Genomic DNA, 10,161 nt, shown 5'->3' on the forward strand with positions numbered 1-10,161 from the left:
AATTGACTGCTGACATAGGTTATAGGTTGATGAATCTAATAGTACTCAATGTAAATCTGTATCTGTATTATATTTTATATGACCCTGACCTCCCTCATGACCTCAATGAAAAGCGGCCTGCTGGCCGATTTGAGCTTCTCATGAATAAACAAAGGTTCAAACAAATAACAAACAAACATACTGATGACAAAATTCCAGAAAAGGAATAGCTTGCTTCTTGTCATGTTATCAACCTTCATAAGCTGTTAAACACTAAACAGCACCAGATGCTTACTGCAAAGGGCATGAAGACCATATCAGATTGTACACTTACATACTTACATGTATGAGGGTGATTTAAAAAGTAATGCAAGGGATTTTATAACAGGCTCATTTTTTAATTGAATGAGCTGAATTTTGGCACAAAGGTAAAGGCATATATCCTTTTGAGATTGAAATATCAAGATATACTGTTCATCATTTTATGAGTGATTGAGTTGATTTAAAGATGATCACACCCTTCTACTTTGTTAGATAATCAGTTCCTCTAGCTACTGTACTGCACTTACAATTTAGCCTTTGCTTTGGTCCACTCCCTGTGGGGTAGCGACCTTCTGGAGCAGACCAAAGTGAACAAGGCTGGACTCTTGGGTACTTAAAACAACTGTGGGAAGTTGAGATTACACATGTATAATAACAAATGTGTTTATAGGTTACATAATTTTCATTTCCGACTCTCAATGGTTCCTCTTTTACAGCTACTAATTGGCCAATTGGATTTATACCCGATAACATGATTTTTGATTAAACATTTTTTAACCCAAAGAAGTAAAACTTTTAAAAAACATAGTTTTATATCTTGGATCATATTTCAATTATGGAATTAATGGTCATACAAATCCAATTTTGGTGGCTGTATTGTTTCTCAGCAATTGTCTTCTAGTGGGGAGGGGGAATATAGGGTTGATGTTACTAGTAAACTAACATCAGAAAAAAAAAGAACAACAGTGTCACTATAAAATAATATTGAAATCAACTCACCCATGCAAGATACCAAGTTGAAAGTCTGTTTTCTGCACCTATTACATTTTGGTATTATCTAGACTCTTTCTTCCATGTAAAACTGCCTGTATTAGGGGGTGTGTACCGGTACAGAAAATTCAGGTACAGGCGCAGGTACAGGTATGGTCCAGGTCCCGAAGACCAGGTCCAGATCGGGTCCTGAACCTGGACATAATTATCTGTGAATTGTTGTGAATGGGCAAGACTCAAAACAATGGTCCATTTTGCTACAAAGGAATCTGTTTGATGGAGTATCTCACTATCTGACTTGGCGTTTTAAAGTCTTATCTTCATGTAAACAACACTAATGCATCTGTTAACTTAGACCAAGTTTGACTGTAGAAACTTGGTATAAATGACTATCAACTCTCCTCTACTTTGCTCTTGTTATTTTCATGGGCCGGGTAGCCCCAAAAACATGTGAACACCTGTCGGTATAATCTGTTATTTTCTAATCGGTCCAAAATCTGTCTACTGATTTTTTCAGGTCCCCTTTTCCGGACCGGTCCAGCAAGAAAAAACGGTTTAATTTGTAGCGGTACGCCGTACCAGTACCCAGCCCTAACCTGTATATATCATATAATATGTGGCATTTAACAGCATATTTGACATACAAGAAAACACTTAAATATTTTCTAACAAATAAAAGACAACTTTGTGTGAAATAATCATATCATATCACAAGCAAGAATTAGATATTCACATGAGATAAAGACAAAACACTGCCTTAGCAATGCAACAGGTGGCAACAACAAAAATTCTTGGCTACATTCACTTTGATAATGAATAATTTTGTTATGATTTTTTTGTGTATGTATAAAATGATTATCAACATTATCAAATCTACCATGTTTGCTCAGATACATGTATATTCTCTACCAAAAGTACATGATCAAAATTTCAACCTAACAGGGTGTAAGGTCTGGACATGTTTTTGTAACTGATTTTTTTGAGCTGATAAGCATATATGCAAGTTTTCTACATGTATTTTTAATTCAATAGACTGAATAGTTGTCAAGCGAGGCATCTGCATGTGAATATTGAATGAGAGCAGTGCGAATGTAAAATGATACACTGTAACACAACTAGGCATAGCCTCAATACCAGACCCCAGTCCGTCTCAAAAATATCTACCAAGTACATATTTTTGAGATCGGGCTGGGGCCTGGTATCCTGGCTAAACCAGTCACTACATCAATTGTATCTTGATTGCATTGACCAGAAGCTTCAGTGAAAGCTATTGTTCAGTCTCCATTTAACAAAGAATATGCTCATTACATCAAGATCATTAGCTACATTGTATGTGTGTACACATGCAAAGAAATCACTGGTGACTTTCAACAGTGGTTTGTTTCACCAGTGGCATCAAAGCACTTGAAGAATGAGATCTGATCATGGATATGTTTGGAAAATATGTAACAACTTCTCAAAAGATAACTATGCCTGCCATAGGGAAGGACAACATCAGGCAGTGAACATCACCACAGAGACTGTTTTATCAGGTACAAGCTGCACTTTGTCATGTGGAAGAAAACAAGCAAAACAGACTGGAGGCTGTTGTGGCTATCAACCAGATAACAAAAGCCCAACATTCTCAGAGTCTGGCATGGGAACCTGCATGTGTCATGACTTTTTGTGATAAATAAGCAAGGTAATACAATTCCACTTAAAATTACTAACATGAAAAAATGTACACAAGAAAATGACTCGATTCTCTGGTAGCTTGTGAATACTGATGTCTGGCATCAACATAAGTTTTTCTCAGAGAAATCATGGTGAATGAGAACGCCTGAGCTGCACAGCAGCTCAACAAAACAACATGTGGCATGGGCACTAAACAAAAGGGCTATTGATCTGGTCCTGGAAAAGCCCTGGGTTATTCATTGATTGAGCCTCAGACTGTAGCTGATTGCAGGCCTAATGTACAAAATCTAAAATGTAGAAGACATTTCTTACCAAATCTCACAGTTGGAAACCTAACTTCACAAGGGGCAATTGAATGCTACACTCAGGAACATGATACATGTTCAGCTCAGATCCAAGCTACAAATCAACTGTTGACTGTTTCAAAAAGCATCTTTGTTTAGATTTATAGAAGGTTCTGACAGCAACACAGCTTACGTTACCCATATAGAGTGACGTTCACATCCATGTAGGTGACTGGGATCCTTGATTACTGATCTGAATCTTGTGTGCAGATGCATCCCCAGCAACCAAACAATATCTCATTACATTGGTGCCGCCAGGCATACAATTGATTATAAAACATAATGTGATGATGATGTCCAATGTTCAAACTTTTGTCTCAATAATGTTATTCTGTTGTAATGCTGCATACATTATGGACATACCAGGTACTACACGTACCATCACCAGGATTGCAAAATTGATTTTACCTTTGTTGATATTGTTGAAATTTGCCAGAAGCATCCTAAAATTGCAAAAGGTACACAGCATTGGGATGGACACAGATTTGAAACTCATAAACATCCAGTTTCCATTGACTTTGAATGTAAAGTGGATGCAGGGTGGTTTCATTGCCCTCAAGTTAGCCCATTGCCATAGTGTCTATTTTCCTATTTTCGTATGTATTAATAATAAACATAACAAATCTTTTTCAAGCTCACTACCAAAGGCCAATAACAAGCAGGTAGAGTTGATAAACATAAATGTGGTAGAGACTTGGGAAACATTTATGTTACTAGGATAGTAAGTGACTCACATTGATGTGTGACTAATCTAAATGCTGGTGTGTAATGTGCAATTGATACTGCACAACATGCACATACCGGTATATGTTCTCCACTTTGATGGCATAGAACCATATGTCTGACCCTAAGTCAGTGCCCTGCCAACAGCTCTACTTCATAATTAAGGATTCACCAGTGGCATTTGATGCTACAATGTATATTCATCCTAGGAATGGCATCTTAGTTGGGTCTGCACCATTAATATTCTCTCGGAAGGGACTTAAAATGGGGTCCAGCCAGTGTTCGAGAAGGTGCCTCAAGCACATTAAAGGGAAAAGCTAGCAACCCCTCCCTGTAACAAAAACAGCAATATATGTCACTATGCACTATAAATACAATGAACTTCAAGGTGATGAACAACAACAATCCTGACCCACTCCCAGCCACTGCCAGCTGATTCCAGTGACAGTGACAGCACAGTAATCTGGACTGGTACACCTGCACCTCAGACATGACTCTGCATATCATTACCATAAAAAACTAAAACTCTTTTATGGTTAGCTGTGGTCAGCATTGATGTCAATCTACATCTACATCTATACTTTACTGGGCAAAGCCCCCTCCAGGGGCATCCCGCCCAGGTGAGACAAACGAGGTGCACAGCAATGGAACACTAACCCATAATAACACAGCAAGTACAACCTAATGCTCAAACTTACATGTACAAGCAAAAGATGTTCAAAACCATAGCATCAAATCACCTGGTTTTAGTTTATTTCCAACTGCAAATTATTCAAATGATGTAACGTTATCTGAAGTGTTATTTTAGCATTAAAAACTCTACCTATACATGTGCCTCATCCACAATCTTCTTGGCAGTTTTACGCTTTGAATTTGATTAAACACATCACTTACTTGTAGCTATCTCATAACATGTACATGTATGCATTAGGTAAAGACATGTGGCTTGAAGCCTGTTAATGTGCTACATGTTTATTTAGCACGACCTGCAGGAGTGGCTTTGGTTGGTTCAGTCCACATGTACCATCCACTAAATCATACTGTAGCATTCTGAATCTGATGTTGGCTAGAAATGTTGCTTACCGTGGAAAAAATCCGTCCAAATCTTCACGATGTCCGACTCATCTGATCTTTAGACAACTGTAGGAAATGTCCTCAACCGACACATGTGCCTGATCAAACACGTACGAAGTGTAGCTCAACCTGGCAGTGGATGGCCGATGGCTACCATGATTTGCCTTGGAAATTTTTTAATCTCTTCGAAGTTTTCACGTGGACTGAATATTGAGCCACAAACTAATATTTGCTATTGCCAAGCGATGCCTGGTACTGGTTCCGCGACAAAAACACGAACCCAAAGGTAAAAGACTAGCTTAGTTCCTGTTCCAAACAGGCAAGGAGTCAGCAAAAGTCCAAGTCAGATAAAATATTTCTAAGCCCCCCTCCCCACCCAGTCCATTGTCTGACAAAGAGGTTCGTGCCAGCCGGTTTGCAAACGTTCATTTTCCCGCGTTTGAATATTTCTCCTGAGTAGCAGCAATATCTAAAGGATACAACAGTAAAGATACAGTACCTGCAACTCCCAGCGCTGACCAGATTTCCAACTTTTCCTTCCCGACAAATCAGCAGATCCCGACGATTCACTCGGGCGCACGGCGCAATGACCTGGCGTGACCTTCCCGAGGCGCGCGAATCTCAAACCTGATTACCTCATCAATGTCGGGGTATCTGGGTGTTGTGCGTTTGGGCGTGTTCGAACTGCTGTCTTTCTCTTTTGTACCTCATAGCTAGCTGTAACACTTAAAAGTTGACACGAACAGTCTGGCTGAAATTTAGGACTTTTCTAAATAGACAGTCATTTCAAGGACAAGACCCATTGCACATTCCTAATTTACTGCATCCGACTGGAATAACATTCAAGTTGAGAGTTGGGCGTATGCTACCTGCTAGCTGTGCTACCTGAGGAAATGCAGTATAGCCTCATTAGGAGAGACTTTTGTAAATTGCAGCCATCGACTTCATTTGTTGACCTTATATATGTAAAATGATGAAACCATGTCATGCACAGTCAAGAACGTCAATATACCTCATCCTGCCCCATCCAGAGTTAATGTTGGACAGGTTTTTATTCACGTGGCAGTAACGTTACGTCTTGCTCGGGACCTATCAGGACGTTTCCGGCTCGTTCTCATTAAAATGTCGAAATGCTGTCGCCTGACTTTACGCCTTGATATAGAGCAAATTATAGACAACATCACCTTCATTTTTCCACAACCCCTGTAATGTTTTACAAAAGATGCACAACATTCGTATTGGTTGATGGCTTAGAGATTACTATAGCCACGGGTGGGATTTCACCCCCTAAAAAATGGCTGTCGCCTAAGAAGAAACGAAGAATTCAAATAGTAGCCAAAATGTAACAATACAGTTCCCAGAATGATTGTTCGGTAGGTGAAACCAGCTGACCAGACCCTCTGACCGATCACGTCAAATCGTCACTGATCTTGGAGGCTGTGTGACGTGGTTTATGCCTGTCGCCAGATTCGGTAACAAACGTTACCACCATGAGTGTGATGGTTGCCACGGTTATATTATCCACGTTTAAGACTAGAAATGACGTTTTTTTGCGACGCTGTACAGTTTTCTGGCTTTCTAAAGAAACAAGAAAGGGCTGTTGACTGTCATTTGTATCCCACCTTGCTTAACAAAATGTTGTACAGAAATGACTGTAACAAACGTTACCATTGTTCGATGCTGTCTAAGCTTTCTATTTGACCTGGTGTAAAAAAGCTGCCCACTTTTCAAATGTTCCTAGGGACGTCCACTTATACCCACATGATGTAGGCAATAAGGTGAGTCCTTTCGAAGAAAACAGGGTAAAGACTCTGTTGTAACCTGCCCTGTAATGCATTACCAATGGGACCGAAAATAATATCTTGCCATTTTTTGGCTATGGTTAAAAGAGGAATTTTCCTTAACAACCACATAGTTTTCACTGAAAATAAAGCCAATTTATTTTTCGACCAAAAAATGCCATTTTCGACATTTCAATGAAAACGAGTGTACCTCGTCACGTCTTTTCCCCGTCATACCTTTCCCCGTCAGTGTGGATGTTTACCCGTCAATGGTCTTGTCACCAGTACTAGTTGAATCTGAGATGATTTATGTAAATATAAAGTGTTTAAATGTGACGAATTTTGCAGACTTTCAAGCCAACAGATTTGCCGAGTGGCGGTTTCCCCCGCCGTATCGCACCGCCGCCGGATGCGGAGTCGAAGATTACGGCGACTTCTTGCGTCAAATACGCTTACTATGCGAAAAACTACCGAAGTCACGGGTTCCTCTCTCAGCACTCGGTGTCCAGTGCGGAAGGTGCCTTCCGCACTAGAAGTCTAGTATCGAAGATGCGATATATGTCATAAATGTAAATGAAGCCCTGTCTGCCTGTGTCCAATGCACATACAGAATTTCAGTTTATTACCCACACACACACAAACACACACGCGCACACACGCAGTGACTCACGCACGCACACGTTTCAACTCTGATGGTGACCGCCATCTCGATGGATAATAATAGCCTGGGTACCATCCGGTAAGTAGTTCGCTCCGGCATTAATTATACAGCCGCTTCCCGCTCTGACATTTCCTATACACTATATACAGTTGCTTCTCAGAAACGAACATAGGAGCAAGACACGAGACCGTAATTGGCAATCGTGCTGACTGCATACGCGCAACAGACTCTTGTAATTACGAGAAGTCGGCTGTATTGAACTGTGTCATCAGGCAAAAAATGTACTATACAAACACTTTGTCAAATGATGTACAACGTTATTTTGAGTATAGTCTGACATATCCTCATGAGGCATGTTAACACCGAAATTCAGAACTTTTATGCTTTCCTTTAAGATCAAAATAGATAAGAATACGATACAGAGTCGACGAAAAGTTAGGATGCCAAACGTTGAGTCTAAATATTGGGTTGTTTGAGATAGGCTAAGTTGACTTCTGAATGAACACATTACAGACAATCAAGGAGCAATGCGTGTCCCCTTTACCATCAATGCAAAACAGACCACGATGTCAATTATATTAGCATGACATTCTATGCCATTTGAACAGTCTCGTTCCTGATATTTACATTCCTAGCGCCATGTCCAGGGTGTGTTTAGCATTCGCCCCTGGAGATCTTGCTCGGTTGATCGCTTGCGCGCTAGAGTTTACCGGCATCAGACCAGACGACTTGCGTGCTGAGAGGGAGCCGCTAGAGCGACGCTCCTTATCTTTAAGACGTGGAGCACCCAGGTGTCCGAACATGATGATGGAGCGTTGTTCGATCTCTCGTTTTACCGTTGGGAAATCTTCCAATAGATCCATGAGATCCTGGAATGTAAATTGCGAGCATGGTCAAGACAAGAAGGCTGTCGAATTCGACTTTGCCTTTGGTCTACCGCAATGACCTGTCCAAACTTAGGATTCAGATGTTACCTTCATCGGTCGTAAATGGCATAATCAATTGTTAAAAGTCAGCAACAGCTTTTGATAATTAAGAATTTCATCGAGCCGTTTTTACCCTTCTGTTCAGAGCAAAGATGTCTGTGTGCTTCCTCGCTCGGACTGATCTGCGGCGCGGCAAACTGTAGGTAAGACTCATCTCACCGACGACTTTCCCCTCGCTCATAACGGCCTCCACAACAAACTCTCCGTCGGGCTTGGAGTACCCGCTCTCAACCTGAGGTGATGATGGTCAAGCGGGGAAAATTCACTTAATGACAACATAAGACACAATATGATAATACCAAACATATCATATCATATCATAACATATCATATCATATCATATCATATCATGAACCTTCAAATATGGATCACTTTTTTTGTCAACTATGTTTAACAAAACTATGCTGTAATGTATGGTACAATGTAAAAATAAAAACAGTGCAATATTTACAACATATATCATAGCGACAAAGCAGCAGAAAACAGCACAGTAAAATGTATCTTTGGGTTTAAGTCCCATCTAAAAATAGGCAGAGCAAACCATTGCTGAGGGCCAAGCCCTGTTAGACACTAGACCTCAGACTAATGCTGACCTCCCCTCGGAAGATAATGTACATCTCGGCTCCCATATCTCCTCGGTGCAGTACATAGTTTTCAGGTAGGAAGAAAAGCAGCCTCAGCCGGGTAGACAGGCTCTTCAGAAATGTCTCTTGCAATCCACGGAAAAGCACGGACTATAGGTGTCGGAGTAGAAAGCAATGCCTTTATTTACCACAAAGTCATACCCCGCATACCACGGCAACTAGCAACCAGGACAGGTACGATTTCAACGTGTGTGCATGACACATTCAAACGAATGCTTCTGATATTTGACGGAAGTAAAGATAGACTTTATTCAAATTCCTCGAAACTCTCCAAGAAAACTTTCTCTCGAAAAAATACTTACTTTCTCTAGATACGCCTTCGTCATGCTGTAAGATATGTCCTCCTGGAGACACCTTGGAGCTTCAAGGAATAGTGTTGACACATCAACTCCCCTGAGAAAATGATACACAATATTAGCTAATTTTCTTGGGTTGAGCATTTGCGCACAACGCAGACACGTATCTCGTCATTGACATGGAGAACAGAGTACAAGGTATATATAGGGAAACACACCTGTTTCTTAGCCAGATGTATTCATAGTAGTTAACCACCTTATGACGGAGGTCCTGGGAAACGTCCTGATCCTTCATGTGTTCCTGTGCAGGAAAAACAGAGAACCTCGGCTTTTCAAGCACACTTGACACAATCAAGAAAAAAACCGTCCAACAACAAATGCAGTCATTTCTTAGCACAGTTACTCTAGACGGTAGATCAAGTCGACTAATGTTTGTAAACCTTTAATTGAAAATAGGCCGAGGCTATTCACAGGATGCTCCTGTCAAAAACAAATTGGCATTATTGACTGGGTATCATTGTTGATAGAATATTGACACAATTGACAGGATGCCCCGGTCGATAACATTCTAAAAGGAAGGCTGGTATTATAAAGTTCACGGCTCTATTCGTTTATCTATTACATCTATCTCCGTGCTTCCCATCAAAGCGTCTTATTTATACTATTGACAGCAACATCCTGTCAATTGCCATGCCCTTATGAATAAGTCACTTTAGGTACACGCATGTACGTCATTCTCGTGTACTGTTATCATTTCAGAAAACTTGCATACACACTACCTATCAATTTATTTCGTAATGCATGTAATATAAATAGCCATCCACGTAGACCAAGACAATTCTTACCTTTGTGGCCCTCAAGTTTTCTTCAAACGATTCCTTAGAAAGCCGCGTCATTGGACAAGGTTTGAAGCTATGTTACCGAGAACAAATCCGAACATCAGCTTGCCAAACACCATCACCACAGC

At 40.5% G+C, this 10,161-nt stretch overlaps 1 protein-coding gene across 1 annotated transcript; it reads right to left on the bottom strand.

Moving 5' to 3' along the window:
• Window positions 1–7,501: 7,501 nt before the first annotated feature.
• On the bottom strand, window positions 7,502–10,161 carry LOC118414074 (cyclic nucleotide-gated cation channel subunit A-like). Its single transcript, XM_035817838.1, has 6 exons — window positions 10,040–10,161; window positions 9,413–9,495; window positions 9,201–9,291; window positions 8,848–8,988; window positions 8,328–8,486; window positions 7,502–8,137 (listed from the first exon to the last, which is right to left on the bottom strand). The coding sequence occupies exons 1-6, from the start codon at window positions 10,088–10,090 to the stop codon at window positions 7,892–7,894; spliced, it is 771 nt and encodes a 256-aa protein (XP_035673731.1). The 5' UTR covers window positions 10,091–10,161; the 3' UTR covers window positions 7,502–7,891.

This window comes from Branchiostoma floridae, chromosome 4 (assembly GCF_000003815.2).
Source record: "Branchiostoma floridae strain S238N-H82 chromosome 4, Bfl_VNyyK, whole genome shotgun sequence".
In the NCBI taxonomy this organism is placed as follows: Eukaryota; Metazoa; Chordata; class Leptocardii; order Amphioxiformes; family Branchiostomatidae; genus Branchiostoma; species Branchiostoma floridae.

What these genes read in the sequence shown, in the direction of transcription:
- LOC118414074 (XM_035817838.1), bottom strand. Translation starts at nt 10,090, where the DNA reads ATGACGCGGCTTTCTAAGGAATCGTTTGAAGAAAACTTGAGGGCCACA. An exon ending in ACATTATCTTCCGAGGGGAG is followed by an intron (nt 8,487 to 8,847) that starts GTCAGCATTAGT and finishes TCATCACCTCAG; the next exon opens with GTTGAGAGCGGGTACTCCAA. An exon ending in TCTTTGCTCTGAACAGAAGG is followed by an intron (nt 8,138 to 8,327) that starts GTAAAAACGGCT and finishes TTTACATTCCAG; the next exon opens with GATCTCATGGATCTATTGGA.